The sequence below is a fragment of the Bos grunniens genome, chromosome 28 (genome assembly GCF_055505025.1).
Source record: "Bos grunniens cultivar Pamir isolate PY7600 chromosome 28, Bosgru_T2T1.0, whole genome shotgun sequence".
Taxonomy (NCBI): Eukaryota; Metazoa; Chordata; class Mammalia; order Artiodactyla; family Bovidae; genus Bos; species Bos grunniens.
Window position 1 is genome coordinate 38209602 of NC_141192.1, and position 23265 is coordinate 38232866.

The 23265-nt window shown below is 36.0% G+C and overlaps 1 protein-coding gene across 15 annotated transcripts in view; it reads left to right on the top strand.

Annotated features, from left to right (window-relative positions):
- The window catches only part of ARID4B (AT-rich interaction domain 4B), a 139096-nt gene that overhangs the window by 69298 nt on the left and 46533 nt on the right, over positions 1–23265 (top strand). For all 15 annotated transcript variants that reach the window (XR_015157151.1, XR_015157150.1, XR_015157152.1 and 12 more), the window contains exons 7-12: positions 1970–2061; positions 11192–11330; positions 15210–15289; positions 16923–16999; positions 18608–18762; positions 21996–22068. Coding sequence is in view for 12 of the 15 variants with exons in the window: in XM_086382860.1 (XP_086238986.1) it covers positions 1970–2061; positions 11192–11330; positions 15210–15289; positions 16923–16999; positions 18608–18762; positions 21996–22068 (616 nt within the window). In the remaining 3 variants the exon portion in view is untranslated. The remainder of the gene's footprint in view (positions 1–1969; positions 2062–11191; positions 11331–15209; positions 15290–16922; positions 17000–18607; positions 18763–21995; positions 22069–23265) is intronic.

Below are 23265 nucleotides of genomic sequence, written 5' to 3' on the forward strand. Positions count from 1 at the left end.
TTAAGAGAGTGGCCTTAATCTTAGGGGAGGGGCATTTAATTTTTTTGTTAGCTTAGGAGAAATTGAGCCAAAATAATTTATTTTCCCTATTTACCAAATAGAGTGCTTTGAAATTTTCACACTTGGGAAGCATAATTAGGAGTTAATGACAGGTTACTTCTGAAAAGATTTTGTCTGGCATATTATTGTATTTGGGCAAGCTTTTGCCTTCAGATATTTTTTTAAATGCCTGAATTCCAAGCTACATTTGAAAGATTTATATTTTTAGCCATATAAAAGTTATGATTTTTGTCTATCATTTCAAGGAATCAGTTTTTATTTAATGCTTTGTGGCTAGTGCCTTTTTTCTATACTGGATTCTTCATTGTTGGACATGTGTGTGTGTGTGTGTGTGTGTGTGTGTCCCTGGAGAAGGACATGGCAACCCACTCCAGTATTATTGCTTGGAGAATTCCATGGACAGAGGAGCCTGGCGGGCTATAGTCCACAGGGTCACAAAGAGTCGGATACAACAGAGCAACTATCACATGTGTTTGTGTGTGTGTGTGTGTACCTTAAACATATTTACATATTCTAATAAATTATGTAAAATAAATTAATATGCCTCCTCCTTTCATGTTTTAGTTCACTGTTTCAACAAAATTATCTCAGTTTTAAGAATAAAAGTTAAAATTTTTCTTATAAATATTGGCATTAGTTTAAATATCTGATCTTTAAGATAATGGACACCCTTTCATATAACATTCTTGTTTGTAACTTTGAGACGTTTTTATCATAACTAGTTCCTTGCCCTCATTTCCACTGTGACAGTTTTCCTGGGATTTTTTTGTTCCCCTTGTGTTCATAAAAGTATCTGAAATAGCAAAGATTCTATTGGAGGTATAAAAGGAACAGTAAGTGGAAAATCTTTAAAATGCTGAAAAAGTTTGATTATTATCAAAATGATATTCAGAGAATTAAGTCAGTTGGGATAGCACCTTCAGATTGATACTTTAACTTTTTAGATATATAAACCTTTTAAGGAATTAATGCCACAAAACAATCCAAGAAGTCTCTGATACGGGGAAACAAAGGAATTTCAAAATCCCTTTTTTCACTATGCTTTTAACCAACAACCAGTTCCTTCCCTGGAAATCAGTTTTTTTTTTTTTTTGAGCAGGGTAAGAGACATGAATTGCCAGTTGATAACAAGAAGGAAGTGTTCACTTACTGATTATTGTCTTCATAGCACGTATTGGATGTTGCGAAAATAAAAGTACTAACTTTAGGAAAACTAATTTTTACATATTCCTTAAAAGTAGGATTTATTGCAGGGAATTCCCTGGCGGGCCAGTGATTAGGACTTGGTGCTTTCACTGCCAGGGCCTGGGTTTGATCCCTGACTGGGGAAATAGGATCTCGCTAAGTGCAGGGGGATTGGGGTGTAGGTTGGGGGGGTTATTACAGAAAATGTTTGCAGAGTCATAATGTCACCTATCTGAAGCCTCTTTTTCAGGCAGTTGATGGTTATCCTGATAATTTAGTTTCCATTACTTACTAAGAATTCTGTTTTTTAGATTATGATTCCCTATATGCAAAGAAAATTTTGAGATAAAGTTGGCCTCAATCTAGGGATTAGGTACTTACACATAGATTTCTCATCTCTCAAATCTGTGTTTCCACTGAGCTGTATTTGTTTTGTTTTATATTTTGATGACTCTTAGAAGTCTGTCAACCCTCAAGTAGATAATGAAATTATCTAGAAAGAACACTAAATTTCTTTTCACTTTTTTCCAGTTATGAGCTCATTCATCTTCTAATAATTCTTTGAAGTGAAAGTTTTTAATCTTGAGGAAAGTTGTATTTTTGTCTCCCTTGGGAAGTTTTAAATCTAAAAATCTAAGGATATTCTTAAATTGATTTGATTTAAACAGGAAAAAGAGAACTTGCAACTTAATAACTTTTGATGGGTTTATGTTCCTACCCACAGACATTAGACCAGCTCCCACTCACCAACCCTGAACATTTTGGCACTCCCGTCATAGGAAAGAAAACAAATAGAGGAAGAAGATCTAATCATATGTAAGTCCATTTTCATAACTGTTAGTTGAACCTGAATTCATTTCTCCTTCTAGTGTTGTTTTATAGTTGTTAATTTTAAATTGTAAATTTAAGTGCTAACTGAATCTACAAGTAACTTTAGACTCTCCTTGGCATGGGTGCTTGAGGATCTCCATGCTCAGCCAGCCTTAACAGCTATATTATTTATCTGCCTCCCAGTTCTCCTTACATGTATCTTATGCCAGTGTCAAAATGGATTTAGTCAATATTTCCTGAGTATCCTGAGTAATACACCCTCTGTTTTCCTAGTACTGTGTTTTTTATTCATGCTGTTTTTTCCTGTCTTAAATCCCACCCTTCCATGCCACTGGCTCACTCATTCTTCATTTCTCAGCCATAAATGCCCAACCTTTCTGTGAACCATTTTGTGCCTCCCCTCTCTTTCCTTGGGCTTCGCTGGTGGCTCAGCTGGTAAGAATCGGCCTACAATGCGGGAGGCCTGGGTTCGATCCGTGGGTTGACAGACATGTTTTCTTCTCCACTGAATCCTCTAAATTCTTTGCGTTTATCTAATGTCATAGAGAATATTTCACCTGTTATTATCATTGTCATGTTTGCTTTTGCTTCCTAATAATTTAAATCCTCCTGACAACCGAACTATCTTACTTGTTTTTATGTCTTCTTACTGTTGTGACACATACTATACATATTTAACAAATTACTTTCGATGAAATATGCTTAGGCTCTTAAAGGCTTTAAATTAAAAGGGATCACAGGATCAAGGAGTCATGAAACTTCAGGTCATTAGAGATAAACAATCTTCTAACAGTTCTAGAAAGAAAAAATACTTTATTGCTAAGGACTGAGAAGCAGAATGGCAGGCATCAGACTTCTCAGTAATAACACTAGGTGCTAGTGGTCAGTAGACTGGAGAGTGGAGAAAGGAAAATTGCTATTAAAGGGAGGACTTGTTATCATGTATGATGGAACATTAGGGGGAAATTAAAGATAACAATGGTAACAGATGGGAAAAAATAGCAAAGGCATTTAGTTACTCCTCTCAAAAATTATATTAGAAAGAAACACTGCATTAGTAGGATGGAGGGTAGAGAAGTTACTTAAATATAAAAGTCAAGTCCTTATAACAATGGAAAATTGATAGAATAGCATCTTAAATATATAAATATAGTGGTATAAGAATATTACTTAGCGATGAGGTTTTAACTGTCAGAGCTGAAAGAGTTAAAATTAAAAGCAGTTGTCTCTGCAGAAGAAAATGGGAAAGGATGCGGCAGGAAAAAGTAGTTTTTAATTTATTCTATTGGAGGTTAAATTGTTTAAAAAGTTTTGAATATTTTACTTGGATAAAATTTTTAAAATATTAATGTGCCTGAGCTAAGTATTACCAGAGTAGGTATGAAAAATATTGAGTTGAATTATTGAAACTTTTAAATGGAAGTGAATGCTTTCATTCAAAATATAGAGTCAGGTATTAAATCTAATAGTGGCTAAGCTTTGGCAATAAAAATTAGGTAAACATGCTCTCTCATATAGCTTAATTTCAGCCTGACAGCAAACTCATAAGGGTAGGTATTATGTTTATCCCTATTAAAAATTGGGGAAATTGGCCTCCAAGACAGTAACTAATCCAAGAAACACAGGAAGGAAAGGACCAGGACTTGAACTCTCCCATGTGGCATAGTCCTTTTCCCATTCAGACTCTTTCTTGTTTAGAGTATCACAGTTAATTTTCCAAATAAATTTTAACAGGAAATGAATAAGGACTCATTTGAAGGGGGAAATGAAAAGACAAATCCTTGCATTGAAAAAATATTTAATATTGATTATTTTGCTGCTAATGATTTGGACCATGCGTTTCTTTTTCTTCCTTAATTCTTTGAATCTTTTAGAAAATGTTTTCTCAATTAATAGGTGACAATTTCTCTCACTTGTGATGTAGCTTGCTGGTGACTTGATTATTTTTAGGATACCGAGGTTGTGATTATTATTTACTCTTCTTTGTGTAACATTTAAAATTTGAGTATTCTAGCCAGAAAGAAAAATAAGTAAAAAATGTACAATGACATTATCAGTTTAGAAGAGTCCTGTTGTGATTAATAAATGTTATTGTGATCTGATACTGTTTTCAGGTTTTCAGAGGGCTATTATTTGCCATAACATATTCACTGAAGCACTTAGAAGTTAAATATTTTGATATCTATTTGAAAATTAATAATTTCAATTGTGAATTAAAATTTTACCTATCATTGATCATTATAGTCTTCCCATAACTTTATAGTCAACTCTTCATAAACTGTGGTTGATGATGTTGAAATAGTGAGGTGTGGGTGTATTTAATGTAAGATTACTTTATTAGCAAATATTTTCCACTTTTCTAGCTCTTAAGAGTAGAGGTGTGGCTGAGCTGAGAGTGTGAACAGTGGAAATTTTCCTGGTGGTCCAGTGGTTAGGACTCTGTACTTCCACTGAAGGGGGCAAGGGTTCAATGCCTGGTCAGGGAACTGAGATCCAGCATGTCTTGAGATGTGACCCAAAAAAAACAGAGATCTTAAATGTGAACAGTGAAGCACAATAGCATGGGTTTGAATCCTGCTTTTGCCACTTCCTTGCTGTGTGACTTTGGGCAGCATGCTCAGTCTTTTCATACCTTAATTTTCTCATCTGTAAAATTGAGGTAATAGTATTCCCTGACTCTTAAGAGTTTAGTTTGAAAGAAAGAAAGTGAAGTCACTCAGTCATGTCCGACTCTTTGCGACTCCATGGACTGTAGCCTGCCAGGCTCCTCCATCCATGGGATTTTCCAGGCAAGAGTACTGGAGTGGGTTGCCATTTCCTTTCCCGGGGATCTTCCCAACCCAGGGATCTAACCCAGGTCTTCTGCACTGCAAGTAGACTCTTTACTGTCTGAGCCACCAGGGAAGCCCGCAGAGTTGTTTCAAAGGTGAAATGAATTCATATCCTTAAAAGGTTTATATAGTAATTACTATTACTAATAATAATCACTTAGTAATCACTAAGACTTCCCTGTAGCTCAGATGGTAAAGAATCTGCCTGCAACACAGGAGACCCAGCTTTGATCCCTGGGTCGGGAAGATCCCCTGGAGAAGGAAATGACAACCCACTCCACTATTCTTGCCTGGAGAAGCCCATGAGAGGAGCCTGGCCAGCTACAGTCTATGGAGTGGTAAAGAGTCGGACACGACTAAGTGACTAACACACACACACACATATATATACTAGATATCATCATCATGTATTGAATGAAAAAACTTTAATGAAATATCAGTATGTAACATGGTTTCGTTTACATATAAAAATTCTGCTTACTAGTGTTTATGTCTAACAGAAAGGACTGTTTGGGGCTCTATTTTGTGAATTTAAAAACAACATTCCTTTGTTTTATATTATGTACATACTCTACGGCTAAGTTGCTTCAGTCGTGTCCGACTCTGTGTAATCCCATAGACGGAAGCCCACCAGGCTCCCCCGTCCCTGGGATTCTCTAGGCAAGAACACTGGAGTGGGCCGCCATTTCCTTCTCCAATGCGTGAAAGGGAAAAGTGAAAGTGAAGTCACTCAGTCGTGTCCGACTCTTAGAGACCCCATGGACTGCAGCCTACCAGACTCCACCATCCATGGGATTTTCCAGGCAAGAGTACTGGAGTGGGGTGCCATTGCCTTCTCCGTACATACTCTAGGGAATCCTCTTAATTTTGAAACAAATTTCATCTAATATTTAGACAGTATTTTACCTTTCTACAGATGTCATCCGGAAGTGTAAAAATATTTTAAAATAAGGTAATTTATGGACTATCACATAGATTGATCCACAAAAATGACCAAAAAGAAATTCCTGAGGGCCCAGATCCAGTTGGGAAACTTCAGATTCCACAAGCTGCTCAGCACACACATACTCACACACACACACCCCCAGCACACACACACACACACCCAGCAGACCAAAATTATAGTATATTAAAATATCTGTTATGTTTCTTGGCTGAGGTCTCCCTTTCTTGTATATGAGAAGAAAGCATGCAGTTGTCACTGAGCAAATTGATTTTCGTTTTTTAAAGACTCTAACAAACACCGAGTTAGCGATTTTCCTGTTGAGAATCTGTGTGTACAATGAAAGATTTGCTGTAAATACGTGAAGTGTGAAGGCAGAACAAAGGTCGAGAATTACTACTGTAGGAAACGAAGTGCCGCCTGTCTACAGTCTTGCTTCACTTGCTGCTTCTTCCATCTCACTACTGTGGTCATTCTTAGTGCCTCCTTGGTGCTCTAAGCATTGGCATGTAAGCGCCACTGGCAAGCACCACAGCTTAAAATGCCCATCTCCTTAAATTACACTTCCTCGAAGTTCTTTCTTCCCTTTCTTCAGAGTGATTTTCTGCAACAAAATCTGGGACCTGCGTCTTAAGGTCATTTGTCTGACCTTCATTTCCTCTTCCATCACTCAACTTGAAAAGGTCTTCATTACGGTTCTCTGATTGCCGTTTAAAATTTGTACAAAGATAAATAAGGTTATCCTTCCCAGGATTCCTGGGACTCCATTGTTGCAGTGATATATCACTACCTTTGTTTTCTTTTAAGAACTGTCAATCCACATACCAGTTAATTGGCCTCTAGTTATTCCAAAATTGATTATTTTTGACACCTTCCTTTCATTTATTTATAGTCTGCTTTTAATCCTAATGTATTCAGATATGTTTGAAAGATTATCATCCTGTAGCTTAATTTTTTAAAAGCAAATTATTGATCCTTTTGATAATGTATAACTTGAGTGAATTTTTCCCTTATAATTTATATTGTATGCAGAAGTTTTCTTTGATTCTACCTAAAGAATAGAATGCTGAAATTATAGAAATCTTTGTGCTCCTCCAAGTTTTTTCCAGTAACGTGGCCAAAGTGTATGTACAGCACTCTTTGTAGGAAAGCACTCTAGGCTGTTATCCTTCAGAAAAAGGATAAAGCAGAATAAGGCTTGTAATGATACTTGTTAGGTATTATTTGTGGGTAGTTTCTACCCAGTAACATTGCTAAGATTTACCCAATAAACTAGTGATTTGTACCGGATATTTACAGGTCTGCAGATCGATCTTGAATAATATTTTTATTGAGATATAATTCACATATAAAATTCACCCTTTTAAACTATTTAGTTTTCTTTTTTTTTTTTTCAGTGCATTCACAAAATTTTACAACCAGCACCACTACCTGAGTCCAAAAGTTCTTTTTATTGTTCACTGCTTTATTTTGATATGAGAGCTTGATTCTAGTTTCCTTCTTGATAAAAACTGGGAAAAAATGTTTTACTGGTTAGCTTCATACATTTTGTATGATCTGTATATTTTAATCTCTTAAGAGGCTACACATTTTTCCTGATAACTAATACAGATTTTGAATTTGCAATACAAAATTTGAAGCTGAGTTAGTTGTTTGAAAGAGTAGGGATCACTGAAGTCCAAATTGCATTTTAAAGATCGAGCCTCTAAAGTTTCTGGCTCAGTTTTCTATCTGTACCTCATCATATGGTATTCTTTGGCACATGTCTTAAGTTGCCAAATTCTTACTTGATTTATAATTAATATCGTGTGATCAACTTTAAGTGACTAGCTGTTCGTTTGTTTGGTAAACATTCCTATGTAATTAGCATTGTTTCCAGTGGCATCATCACATGTCATTTCCACGACACTAGTTACTTTGTTGTGGCTCTATAAACACGTACCTGGTACCAGAGACGCAACAGTGTCAGAGGGGAGTAAACATCAAGCAGATTCTCTGCTCATTCCATCTTTGCTCCCTTAAAATATTTCCAATGCTCATTTATTTTGGTGTATCAGTTTATTGAGTACTCATCTTATATAAACAGTTTCCTGGGTACATTCCACTACAAGGAAAAATTACAGGAGTCTTAGGTATAAAGGTATGGTTTAAATTGGTTGTATACATTATGTTGATTGTATACATTATGTAATTTCAGGAGAAATAGAAATCAGAAGTATCACAGTAGAAAGAAATAAACCTATTTAGTTCACTTATTTAGTCAGTAAATATTTATTGAGCATCTGTGTTGTGCCAAGCACTGTTCAAGTACATGGGATGTATCAGTGAACAAAACAGGCATTCATAAAGTCTCTGGGAGACTTCCCATGTGGTCCAGTGGTTAAGGCTCCACACTTCAAATGCATTGGACATGGATTACATCCCTGGTCAGAGAATTAAAATCCCTCATGCCATGCAAGGCAGCCAAAACACTTCCTCTACCTTTAGAGCTTATATTCTCTCATATGGAGAGAGATGGGCAATACAGAAAAAAGAAGAATTAAGTAAATTATGTAGTATGATAGATTTGTCAGTGTTGTGGAAATAATAAGAGTGGGGGATTGGGATGGGCAGGTTGTAAATTTGAATAAGTGAGTGAAGTTGCTCAGTTGAGTCCTACTCTTTGCAATCCCGTGGACTGTAGCCCACCAGGCTTCTCCGTCCATGGGATTCTCCAGGCAAGAATACTGGAGTAGGTTGCCATTTCCTTCTCCAGGGGATCTTCCCAACCCAGGGATCGAACCCAGGTCCCCTGCATTGCAGGCATATGCTTTAACCTCTGAGCCACCAGGGAAGCAAATTTGAATAAGGTGTTCGTAATTGAAATGACATTTGAACAGAGACTTAGAGGAGGTGAAAAAGTTTCCAAGTGTCTGGGGATAAAGCATTCCAGGCTGTTTCTCTGCAAAGAAGAGTAGTAGCTGGTGGAGAAAGTGAGGTCAAGGGATCTTTTGTTGTTTTTTTTAAGTGGAGGAAGTAACAGCATTTTCTTAGAAATAACACAGTGCTGCTGCTGCTGCTGCTGCTGCTGCTGTTGCTAAGTCACTTCAGTCGTGTCCGACTCTGTGTGACCCCATAGACGGCAGCCCACCAGGCTCCCCCGTCCCTGGGATTCTCCAGGCAAGAACACTGGAGTGGGTTGCCATTTCCTTCTCCAATGCATGAAAGTGAAAAGTGAAAGGGAAGTCGATCAGTCGTGTCCGACTCTTCGAGACCCCATGGACTGCAGCCTACCAGGCTCCTCTGCCCATGGGATTTTCCAGGCAAGAGTACTGGAGTGGGGTGCCATTGCCTTCTCCGAACACAGTGCTAGGAGGACTCAAACTAGTAGAGGTAGAAAAACTGATAGAGGGGAGAGGTAGGAACATTGCTGGAACAAAAGCTTGAGGATGTGAGAGTGGAGAAGGGTGTGTAGTCCATGAGTGGGGAAGGTTTTGGAGTGGAACCTAGGTAGTAAAGTGGATGGATGTTCTATGTAGACGGTCAGTTTATAGTAGATAGATAACTTTGTCGTGTCTGAAGTCTTCACGTTTGTTAAGTCTTAGGAAAGAAATTAGAACTTTTATACTATCGCAGATGATTGTGTTAGCCGAGTAAAGCCCAGTTTACAGATTTGATTAATGTTATTTGTGACATTGTGATTTTGTCTTGCTAATGATAATGGCATAGAGGGCATCCATAGCTGAATACATCCTCTGTGCTGTTTTGAAAAAAGCAATAATTATGACTTTAAATTTGGTTGTGTTCTATAATCATTAGAAAGTGGAGAAATAAAAGTCCTTGTCTTTGAGAAGTTCTTCTAATCAAGTAGAAATCAGACTTGTGAAGGTCTGTCATTACTGTTCCAAGCTGTGTGCCTATTTGTAAGGTTTTACGCTCCACTAATATGAAAATATGTTGGTTTTTCCTGCTGCCTATTACGTGCTTTCTAAGTAGGGGTTGAACTGCTTTAAGTGCCATTTTGAAGTACAGTGTTCTCAGTAGCAAACTTTGAAGATGTGGTTTGTTTTTTATCAGTGAACACTTCGTAGGTTAATTGAATAATCACTGAAATCAAATTATGATATTCCCCTTATCACTATAAAATGTTTAACAGTGTTATAATAGGTTTTTCTTCCTTTATATTTATGTTGGAATATATAGATATAATGAAGAAGGAAATGGCAACCCACTCCAGTATTCTTGCAGGGAAAATCTCATGGACTGAGGAGCATGGAGGGCTAGAGACCATGCGATTGCCAAGAGTCAGATGCGGCTAAGCATGCAGCACATATAAATATGAGGGGATGACATTTGTATTGTCATGCTTTTTATTTTATAAAAATACCATGTTTTTATTTCTCATTTTGTTGCAGTCTATTTATTCCACATTTCTTAATATCTTTATTCTGGGCATTTTGAACATAGTAATTAGAATGATTTTTTTTAAATTGGAGTATAATTGCTTTACAATATTGTGTTAACTTCTGCTGTACAACAAAGTGAATCAGCCATATACATACGTCCCCCTCCCTCCAAGCCTCCCACACATCCCCCCTTTAGAATCCATTTTCTTCACTACTGACTGTGGGCTTTTTTAAAACCAGATTGAGAACTTTGTTTTGTGTGTTTGTGGTTTTTTTCTTTCCCCTCTCTTTTTAAGTTTTATTTTTTACTATACTTCCCTCTAACATCAAATGGGTGGTTTGAGTTCCTTTTTCTTCTTTTTAATTTATTCAGGATACAGTGTAACCAAAAGGAGTTTTTCACGTAATACAAAAGAACCATATTGTACATCTTATGAATACTTAGTTTTTATGTATCTGATATTAAGCATGGTAGTGGTGATGTCTTAGCAGATTGTCTCCTCTCTCTACCCTGACCCTCTGTTAGTAAAGATCTCCCTTCCCCCTTTTAAAATTTGCATTGTACGGGGAGTGCATTACCATTTCTAGAATTCCTTTAATCTGAGAGGAGAATGTAGTATATTTTAGTGCAGTCTTCGGATACTTAAAATGGGGCCTTCAGGTTTTGAGAATTTGGGAACCAGCGCTGTTGTGTTTTGATCTTCTGTGTAATCTTTTAAAATAGCACTAAATAAATTCAGGACATTTTTAGGAAAATGCTCTGCTTTTCCTCTAGCGATAACCTTTTTTTTAAAAATTATTCTTTAGCAATTTAGAAAGCTATTAAAAAATTTAATTTAGCCATTTTGTAGGTTGTAGGAAACAGGATAGGATTTCTAGAAAGCCTGTATTCATCAACTTGGCATGCTTATTCTTTGTGATGATAAATAGGAATATCTCATTTTTTCTCTCCCTAGACCAGAGGAAGAGTCTTCTTCATCCTCCAGTGATGAAGATGAGGATGATAGGAAACAGATTGATGAGCTTCTGGGAAAAGTTGTGTGTGTAGATTACATTAGTTTGGATAAAAAGAAAGCACTGTGGTTTCCTGCATTGGTGAGTAACTTCAGTATAAGAGTTTAATTTTCAACTATATAAGTCATGAAGAAAGCAGTTGATTTTCTTAAAAATCAGTGTTTTTCATAGGTACAGAATGGGAAATGGTTTTAGCATCATTCAGTTCACACAGAATTACTTTGAAAACTGTTTCTGAGTACAAAGAACTTTTGAATTCATCCATGAAAAGCAAAATCATGGTAATTTTAGAGGCTTGGTATATTACACTGCTGAATTTTGGATAAAAAATTCCTTGTGCAAACTTTTAAAACTTCTAAATGCACCATGCAGAAGACTGCTAAAGAAGAACGGAATCTTGTTTTCTACTATTGTCTGCAAATGGTATCTATTTGTCATCATTTTTGTTGAACATTTTGTATTCTGTATCTTGAGTATTAAAAGTGTTTTGCACAAAATAAGTGCCCAATAAATGTCAGCTCTTTTAATTTAAACTAATGAGGGCAATTATTTTCATAAATGTAAATACTGTATAATACCTTTGTACCTCTTCGTATATCCATCTATCCATTCCTCACTTATTGGATGCCTGCTATGTGTAAGGATTGTGCTAAGATCTTTATGAGGATTATGACGTATATGTTATTTATCCTCATTTAAAGATAAGGAAACTCAGTGTTAGAAGGGTTAAATAACCTGTCAAGCTTTGGGTTAATGGTAAGCAGAAAACTTAAGTCAGTGTATGTGGTCATTTCTTTTTTCCTAAAGCACTTAAGATTCTTTGTGAGCATTTCTTTTGAAAACGTGTTTTGAAAGAGCTTTGTGTGTCTTTTTCTAAAACAACAGGAACATTAAAATTTTCACTTTAGTATTTTCAATATTAGTTTAACATTCTCATCATCATTTCTAAATAGTTTCCTGATGATGAGGAAAAGATTTACAGTACCAAAAGGTTAGTAATCTGCTTAGTCAACCATTTCATTATTATTTTTAACATCTTAGCATTATTGATACATGTTATCCTCCACGCAAATTTGAGATCTCTTGAACAGTAATGGATAATTTTTATCAACGAGAGTGTGAAATTGTGTTCTGAATCAAACAACCTTGACATAATCACATAAAATATTTGCATTTCTATTTTTGAAAGTAGTTTATAAATTGAGTAATGTTAACAAGTGCCTGGTAATAAAATATCATGTTAGAAAACAGTTGCATACTCTTAGGAACAATAAATAGCTACCATGTTTTGAGCACTTCCCCTGGCCAGGCACTGTGCTAACTTGTTAAGTAAGTGCACAGTCTCATTTCATCCTAATTGACACTGAAACATAAGTGCTATTTACCCCTGTTTTAAGGGGTGGAAATCTTAGCTTCCCTGATTCACACAGTCCTGTTTTTCAGTTTCAGTCATCATTTTTCCTCTGAGCTTTAAATGTTGTTGTTTAGGGTTCAGAATATATCACTCTATTTTTTCAGGGTGATCTCATCCCCTTTAATAACATTGGTTGGAGGGATAATAAACTGAAATGTCTTAAGGACCGAGAAAATCAGATGCATGGGTAAATGGGATAAAATATGGATTTTAGTTCCTGTAACAGAATGGAGACTGGACCCGCTTACTTACACACAATGTCAGCAAAGTCTATTATGTTTGTTTTTCAAAATCCAATCTCATGAGAAAGAAAAAAATATGGGTGATTTGGCTCATAGGTTTAGACCTCTATTTAGGCTGTTTATTCCCAAGTTTATATCTTAGCGTTCAGACCTCTACTCTGAGCTCTGGACCTGAGTATCTGTCTATTCAGTATCTCTACTTGGTTGTCCTTTAGTCACCTGAAAACTTAACAAGCTTAATAAACCTAAACTTACTCTCTCCTCCCTGTATCCCCAAACTTGACCCCTCTCCATTGTTTCCTTTCCCTGCGAATGACACCATTTGCACAAGGTAGAAATGTAAGCATCCTTTTCTCTATCACCTCTTCACTTCCCTAATTATCTCTAATATTTCTCATTCCTTTAATTTGCCATCACTTTGTATCCAGGTCACCATCTCTCACCTGGATGATTTGCAGTAGCTTAATCTCTTTCAGCTCATGCCCTTCTCTGGTCCATTTTCTTTGTGACAGCCAAAAGTAATTTTAAGAAAGGCAATGGCAATTCTATTATGACATTGTCTTGCTTCAGATCCTTCTCTGAGAGACTTCAGATTTTTGTCCTCAGAATTACCATGGCTTACAAAATGGACAAATCTAAGCTTTGCTTATCTTTCTTATTCAGCCCAGGCAGAAAGTTAGCCATGTTGACCTTTTACTTCCTAGAATGGGTTGCCCTGCTTGCTGTGTCAGGCCCTTCCCATAACCCATTTCCTGTTCTTGCAGCCTGGCCTACAGACATGTGCGTACACATCCATCCTTTGTCAAGTCAGTTCCTCCTCAGTTTTCAAAGCTTAGTGTAAATGTTGTGTCCTCAAGAAAGTGATTTCTGATCACCTAGATAATAGCAGTTAAATACATGTGCACTTAACTTGTTTAGTGCTTGTCTTCCCAGTTAGAATATACACTCACTGTGGGGAGAAACAGGGACTGTCCTGGCCTCTGTGCTCTAGTACACAGTACCTTGATGAAATAGTTTGTAGAGTGGATGAATGAATGGACAAATTAAGTATTTACTTCAGGACTCTTTTGAAATGATAGGAAAGTTTTCCTAGATGCTAATACACGTAAAAGCCTTTTCTTAGTGAATTATTTCATAATGCCATCAGCATTTAAGCAATGCTTAACGGCAGTGCGATTACAATTATGGAAATTGTTAACCTTCTAGAGACTGAATTAGGGGAATTCCCTGTGCTATCCAGTGGTTAGGACCAGTGTTCCCACTGCGGGAGGAATGTTCAGTCATTGGTTGAGAAACAGATCCTGCGTAACACATGATGCAGCCAAAATATTAAAAAATAGATTAGAAAAAAAGTGAATTAAAGACTGAATTAGAACTTACGTATTTCTGGCTCCTCTCAAACCTGTAGTGAGAATACATGCATTTAAGTACTATTGTGGCATTTTTCAGAGCTAATGAGACAGTCCTTAAATCTGTCATGCTTATTTAGCCCATTTTTTTCCATTAAAAAACCAAACTATGATGTTGTTCTTGATATAGATAGTGAACTCTCTTGGAATTTAAATAATAAAAATTTATAGGTGTCTTGAATTAATATTATCTTTGAGAAGGCATGCTTTATCCTTGCTTTCAGTAATAGCTGGAGTGACTTCAAATAAAATCTTCTTTTTTGGTAGTAGTAAATGTTATGTAGATTCCAGGAAGGTACTCACTTTAAAATCATTTATTTTTAGAATGGGTAGTATTATAGAGAAATTTTAGTATTATTAACATTCATGTTTAGATGTAAATAATAGCCAGCTCATCATCTCTGTCTTTTTCAAGATAGAGGCTGCTCTGGTTAAGATTCTGATACCCCACTTTGGTCCCACCAGCCCCGCTGCAGACCTTCTGTTGGACTAGCTCTCCTTGCTCTCCCTCTTTCCACGCCTGCGCCACTCTCATCCAGTTTTCTGTTCCTGCCTGGACTTGGTCCATAGCATCAGTCTAGTCATAGCCACGATTGTGCTCTCAACATCATGCCTGTGTCAAAAATTAATGTGGATAATCCAGAGAGCTGGAAGGATATAGAAAATAAAATTACTTGTGTGCATTCCCACATATGTATGTGTGTGTTTTAGGATATAAACTTTAAATTACTTGTGTATATTGTTACGCATGTGTATGTGTTTTTACCCTCAAACTAAAATTAGTTTTTACATTTTAAGCTGAAACTATTTTTTAAGATTTAAATAATTGATATTTATGTAACTATCTATAAACAGTGCTTTTAGTTATAATAGTTTCATACTTTTTTTTTTAAAGGTGGTATGTCCTGACTGTAGTGATGAAATTGCTGTGAAAAAGGATAATATTCTTGTGCGATCTTTCAAAGATGGCAAATTGTAAGTAGAATTCACTTGGTATGAAAAATAAGCTGCTTTTCCAGATTAGAATGATAAATTATAAATTAGTTATTTCCAGTGATGTTCTGCTTTTCCTTTTTATCATTCAGAGTGTTTCAAAGCATGATCATCTTTCATATTATCATTAAGTGTAATAGTCTTAAAATATGTCTTGTTCATTTGGTCTTTTCTAAGCTATACTCTCAATGCTGTCTAATTTATCAATATTTGCCTATATAATAACTGATGGTTTATTGAAATTCAATATATCTACCACATCCAATATTTCATGGATATATTAATTGATATATATTTATTGTTTTGAATGTCTAATTAGGATTTTCTAACATTTTAAATTACTTCTAAATGAGTGTGGTAATACCTGTTGTGTAACGTTTGAATTTTGCAGTAGTCTTAAGGTTTAAAACGAGTTACTATAAATGTATGTTGGGTATTAAGACAATGAATTTTCATGTAGAACTTTTCTAAAACTGAGTTGTCATTTTCTATGGGTGTTTTTTCCCTTTAAGAATTGTGTGACTAGAAAATCCATGTATTTTATGTTGCTGTTTTGCCTTATTGGGTGACTGCTTTAAAAAAGATCATGATACTTTAAGATTGGTTTTTGGATTTTCAAGTTCTGAAACATGACTTAAAAATAATCTATATGAAACCCACTTTCACAAAAATTTGAGCATTGAAATTGAATACTAGTTTGTTGATACTAAGAAATTACTATGAACTTTTTTATTTTTAAAAGAATAAAATATTATAAATTATATAATGTCTGAGATTTGCTTCAAAACAATCTAGTTGGGGTGGGACTAGGTAGGTAGGGGTATAAATGAGACACTGACTCTGAGTTAATGATTGTTGTAGTTGGATGATGGATTCGTGGGAGTTCATTTTACTGTTATGCTTCTGTATATATTTGAAATTCTTAAATTTAAAGTTTAAAAAGAGGCAGGCTGAAAAGTGTATTTGGAATAGTTTTTAGACTTCTGTGGATTGGTTGAAACAAACCAAGTGCAGAAAAGCTGAATGATGATTTATTCATGTAAAGTAAGAAATGTGACATAAATGATAAAATGACCTCTCCCAGTTGCTTGCATCCAAACCCTTCTTATAGTTTCTACATGAAAGAACTTCAATTGTATATTAGAAGTTTGCTTTGAACCTAGAATTCAGTTTAAAAAGATTGTTGAACATTTTACATTATAAAATAGTACATTTTCTTCCAATCTTAAATTTATTTCTTGAGATTATCTTAAGATGGTGGCAAATTCTTGCTGTTTAACTTTTTTTTTTTTTATTGGATTGATGCATTCCGCTATGTAAACACTTTAATTGATTATTTTCAGGGTTTCAGTATTTTTAGTATTGCATTTAACCAGGTACTCTGAGAATTCCTTGTTTATAAAACATCTGTTAAGGTGGGGTCCTTGTGTGGATGGTTACATTTTTAATGTCCTGCCTAGTATTTTGTTTGAGACTTGCAACCCTGTGTGCAGTCATTTCCATCAGTGTTCCCATGTTCTCAGTATCTTTTTGTGGTAGGTAATTGGACTCTTAATTAATCTTTATTGTGTTTTTGTGGATTTTTTCCTTTAAAATAAAAAAAAAAAAAATACAGTACTTCAGTACCAAGGAAGGATGTCCATGAAATTACTAGTGACACTGTACCAAAGCCTGATGCTGTATTAAAACAAGGTAAGGATAATTTTGGAACAACTTACATTTAATTTAAAACTGATGGGGCGTGCCCTGGTGGCCCACTGGTGGGCTCTGCGCTCTCGTTGCTGGGGCCCAGCTTCTGGTCAGGGAACTAAGACCTCATAGGTCGCACGGTGTGGCCAGACAGAGAGGAAAGGAAACTAAGGAAGTGTTTCTGAAGATTAAATATTCTTTTGGTCTCAACAATTTTTTTTTTTAGTGAAGTCTTTGAAGTTACGTTTGGTCCTGTGTGACTTCTGCTTTTGTGAACCAATGTGTCTTTTGTTATCATAGTATTCTCTATTTTTTTTAGCTTATAATTGGTATAGTAATCTAAAAAAGATCAAGAACAAGATCATTAGCTATCACTGTAGTCTGGCCTAGTAAATAAAATATCAGTTCCTGAGGATGGTAAACACAGGAGTCAAAGTAGTCTTGATTTTTGTCATTTCTTGTAATAGTAGTTACATTTTATTGGGGAATATCTGCAATTACATCTCTTACTTGATTTTTGGCACTGCAAATAACTTTATTTTTTTCTTTGCCCATGTTCACCAAATCAGATAATACACTATATAGACTGGTTAAAAATCATCAAGATTTATGGTAGAGAATTTATTTCTCTGTATTGTAAAGTGAGAATAACTATTTCTAGTTATTTATCTAGTTAAATTAATCATTGCTGCTGCTGCTGCTAAGTTGCTTCAGTCATGTCCGACTCTGTGCGACCCCATGGACTGCAGCCTACCAGGCTTCTCCATCCATGGGATTCTCCAGGCAAGAACACTGGAGTGGGTTGCCATTGCCTTCTCCAATGCATGAAAGTGAAGTCGCTCAGTCGTGTCTGACTCTTAGCGACCCATGGACTGCAGCCTACCAGGCTTCTCCGTCCATGGGATTTTCCAGGCAACAGTACTGGAGTGGGGTGCCATTGCCTTCTCACAAATTAATCATTAATATAATTTTAATTCAGGAGTACATATTTATAGTATATTTTCAGATACTTGTAAGTTATTACAGTGGCTCTGTGCCTGTTATATAATACTTTTAATAATTTTTTGATAAAATGGTTATAAAGATTTACTTTAATGTTTACTAGATTTACTTGACTGTTTAATGTTTACTGCTGCTGCTGTGCTAAGTTGCTTCAGTCGTGTCCGACTCTGTGCGACCCCAGAGACGGCAGCCCACCAGGCTCCCCCATCCCTGGGATTCTCCAGGCAAGAACACTGGAGTGGGTTGCCATTTCCTTCTCCAATGCATGAAAGTGAAAAGTGGAAGTGAAGTCGCTCAGTCGTGTCTGACTAGACACTCTTAATTTTTGTTTTAAAAGAATATATCTGCCCCTTTTTCTTGTCTTTGTTTGAACCTACGTCACCTAAGTTTTGCCATCTATAAAATAGATACCTAATGCCTAAGACTGTTAAGATTAATGGGCTGCTACACCGAAAAGCAGTTAGCTAGCACAGTGCCTAGCCCATAGCAACCACTTCATAAATGTCAGTGGTAGCAGCACAGTAGTTTTTACTTCTTTATCCTGTTAATATTTTTAGACAAATCAGTTGTCTTAATTTCTCCAGTTGATAGTTTGTTATCTCTTTCCAGCCTTTGATCAGGCACTTGAATTTCACAAAAGTAGAACTATTCCTGCTAACTGGAAGACTGAATTGAAAGAAGATAGTTCTAGCAGCGAAGCAGAGGAAGAAGAGGAGGAGGAAGATGATGAAAAAGAAAAGGAGGATAACAGCAGCGAAGAAGAGGTGAGTAAAAAGACTTAATGCCTTTTACAATGAAAAACAGTTGAGTTCCCCTTGGGATTTGGCATGAAGTCATTAATCACTTAAGTATTTTTAGTATTAGAAGTGTTTTATAATACAGTTGTTCTTGTGTATTCATCATAATCAAGTAGTTTGCTTACTTAACCTTAAAATAGAAATATGGTTTTGTGAAATTAAAAATATTAAGTATAGTAATCCCTGTAACCTCAAAAATATTTCTTAATCTTCAGTCCATAGTGTATTTAAATGTCAAATCAATATGTCATACACCTGAAATTATACAGTATTGTGTGTCATCTATAGTTCAGTTAAAAAAAGGGAAAAAATGTTTCTTAATACAGCACAACTCTACTTTCATATGCTGTTTAACATCACGTGGACAGCTGTGACCTCATACTGTGTTTACATCTGCATATTTTATTACAGTATCTCATAAAGAATAAAATGTGTTTTTTATCTAATGTTAAAGGAATAATCAACGTAAAAGTAAAGATTAATATCTTTGATTCAAAGAATCAATGCAAAGATTTTTATATTAGATTTTATCTAATACAAAATAAGACATCTGTGAATTTATATGGCTCAAGGAGCTAAATTTAGATTTTATTGTAGCTGGTACTTGAGGTCCGTCAATGACAAGTAGTGAAAAAATTGCCCACAGTATAACTAGTGACAGTGCACCACTGTGCTCTTTAATGGTTTGCTGAATGGCTTTATGAAAATTCTTGGGGGAACAGTGATGCAGATAATGGTAGCTGCAATACATGATCGTTGTATTTAATGTTTTTAGGAAACAAAGATAAGTTAATGTCAATATGTACTATTTTAGGTAAGTTACGAAATTTTGCTATGTAACTGTAATAAACAACTATTGCTGAAGTAGGAACATGTTAACGTTTAGGTTTTATAATATAGTGGTCTGTAATGATAGTGTATAGTGTGAAAGTTTCCCTGGCGTCGGTCTTCCCCATTGCTTTCTATTTTAAATGTTAAAAATAAGCCATCAGTCCCTTGCTTAAGGCTTCTCAGGTGGCGCAGTGGTAAAGAATCTGCCTGCAGTGCAGGAGACACAAGAGATGCAGGTTCAATCCCTGGGTCAGGAAGATCCCCTTGGATTAGGAAATGGCAACCCACTCTAGTATTCTTGCCTGAAAATTCCTTGGACTGGTGGGCTACAGTCTGAATGACTTATTACTCTGGAAGTCAGGCTTTACTTTCAGAACCTCGCTTTATAGCCCAACCTGTGCTCTCTTTTTTTCCATCACTTCTTCTGGTATATTCTCCTACTTTTATTTTTTTGTTTATTTGTTTTTGGTGGTACCACATGGCTTTCCAGATCTTAGTTCCCCAACCAGGCGTTGAACCCCGGCCCTTGGCAATAAAAGTGTAAATTTCTAACATTGGCCCTCCAGGGAATTCCCTACCCTCCTCCTTTGAACTAGGTTGTAGCAACATCAAATTACAAACCTTTGTTTCTACTCACTTCTGTACGAACCAACACCTTTGTCCACGGTGCCCTTCCCCACCCTGCCCTTTGTCAGCATGACACACTCCTGTTGAGTTTTTTAAACCTTACTAACCTGTTTTCCCTGTAAAGGAGAGAACCATCACCTTCTGCAAGAAAAGTTAATCACTCCATTTGATAGTCTAAACAGATACCACTCCTTGTAGAAATTTTTGCCTACATATATACATGCATTACATATGTGCATGTATTTATTTTGTGTTTGTTTTTTGCCCTACTAATCAACAGGCTCCTCAAGGGTCAGGAGTCCATCTTACTTGTACTCACAGTGTCTGTCATAGTGTGTAACATGGAACAGATGATCAGTAAATATTAGTTACCAAAACTTGTGTTACTTAGATTTATGTTAAGCAAGTGTGGTTTCCAGTTTAAACAGTTTTTTTAAAAGTTAAATACAGAGTTCACTTAAAATTTTTTGCAGTAGGAATAAATTTGGTGGTTTATGAAAGTCACATATTGTACCATGGGGGCATTTAAGAAAATACCTAGAAAACAGTATTCCTTAGACTTACATCTGACCACCTTACCAAAATGCAGTGCATGTGGATCATGTTTAGGTTGAGAAAAACAAATTTTATCATAAGCAAACTAATAATTGTCATTTATTCTTCTCTGCCCAATTATTAGCAAGCATAGTAATAGATTGATCGATACAAGTTTTTGTTGTCTTTAACTTCCTTTTTTCTGCTCGCTTTTAAGATAGAGGCCAGTCTCACGCCAGCAGTGGTTTAGACACATGATTTTTAAAATTAGAATGATATATTTAGGCTATCAGTTGAAAAGTATTCTCCTGACTTTTACCACTCGGAATACTTGAGTAACTGTAAAGCCTCAGTGTGTATTTTGAATCACTTCCTCTGCAGTTACCCTGCTCATGCTCTGTAATGGCAGGCACCATCGCTTGTTTCTCTTTGGACTCAGCACCTTGCACAGTGCCTACACTCACTGGTGCTCATTAAATGTTTGTTGATGGTCACTGAATTGATGAGTTCCTCCATCTCACCTACTACCCTGCTCCTTGCAGGTTGCTTCAGGACCAGCTCCCTACTGCCACAGCCCCTGGCCACAGCAGCAAGAAGCTAGTCCCTCCCTTGTAATTGATAAATCGGGGAACTATTTTATTACTTGAAGATTTCCCTAAGTCTGAATCTTCAGGTATTGTAGATCAAGTTTGTTCCCCACTTTACTGATTTTATAAGCTTGAAGTACTATACTGTGGGGCCGAATGTAATGAAGGATAATTTTAGTTGCAGCTGATGGGGCCCTCACTTATTTAGTTCCTGGAGGAGCAAGAGTTGAGTCTGTTTCGATGTTAAGCCCTGACCCAAATTAATATAAGTGAGAGTAGGTCTTCTTGAGCCTGTGACAGTGATTTAAAGACTAGATCTCTGATGTGGTAAAAAGTTTATGAACCATCTTGTTGGTCTCATTTCTTATATGAGCATTTACATTTGGGATTGTCACTATTGAGATAACCTTTTAGGACATAGTTCTCTGTAAAGCATAACATGTCAAGACTTTCTGGTTTTGAATAGCTTAGTGTTAAGTCATTTTTTTTTTTTTTTTTTGTAAAAAGCCTTTGAAATATTATAGTGAGTATTAGTCTTTGCTGTTGGTAAGAAATCTTCTTGTGTTATTAAAATGCTTAACTGAGGAAAATAATATTTTATTCTTCTGTGACTAAAATTAGGAAGAAATAGAACCATTTCCAGAGGAAAGGGAGAACTTTCTTCAGCAGTTATACAAATTTATGGAAGATAGAGGTGAGTGTTTTTCCTTCGATTCGTTATTAATGTAGATATCAGATAATATCTTAAAAATAAGAATTCTGTTGATTAAGCTGCATGTCACTGGTAGTCATTGCTATCATTTTGATTACCAGTATCACCAGCACCCTCATGTAATGTCTGTCACGTAGTAAGTAGAATGTGGGATTTGACAATATTTTGATGGATGTTGTGGCCATGGACCCATAAATAACTGTATTTTGTCCTGTCTTTCCCACCGCTGCTTTGGGGGACCCCAAAGAACCTTTACATTAGAAAACAGTAACAGAATGGGAATCATAGTGTCTTTTTATTTGAGCCTCCATGTATGCCTGTAGAAAAGCCTCTTCTCTAAAATCACTGCCAGCCCCAAGATGTATGTGTTTGTGTATGTGAGTAAGAGACACACACAGACAGACACGGCATTCATTCTAAGATGGGCCATAAGTCTTCTTATGACTTAGCTACATAAAACTAAGAACAAAATTAAACCATCTGTAGAGAAAGGTGACCAAGTCTCAAGGTGAGCCTTGTCTTAGCTTTTTGAATCTGCCTTTGTGGTTCAAGAAATATAAGCATGGGTAATTAACACTAACTTTTAACTTGCAGTGATGACCTGGTCATCTAGTAACTGTGGCCCTGTTTATTTCTTATCTGCTGTTATGAGTGTAGTTTCTCCTTTCCTGTAAAGATGCTAGCAAGGTAGAGGGCAGAGGCTGAAAGCTTTCTGACTTGAAGAAAAAGACAAAATGAATGAATGATACTTAGAAGGGCTACCATGCTCTGTGAATTCATGTGTTTTTAATCTGGTTTTGTATTGTTGATGAGTAGCTGCGGGCTTGGTCTTGTTTTTGCTCTCATAAATTATAGTGGCTACTACAATGTAGTTATCTTTTTATTCTTCAGTATAAAATGTCCTTGATTTATGTGTTTATTTGTGTGCATGGAGGCTTGGCCTAAGAAGGCAGGCTATTTCTTAAGCTTTTTTTATATAAGCTAAGTTAAAAAGTGAAGAAAATGAATAAAATCTAATATTAGAAAAAAATGAAGAGTATGATTATCCTCGTCATATATTTTTTGGAAAGGGCAATAGGTTGTGTATCTCTATCCTGTTATTTTCTCTTAATCACATTCTAGCAGTCTGATAGTTTTAGTATCCTTCTACTTTTTTACATCCTAGAATAAACAACACTA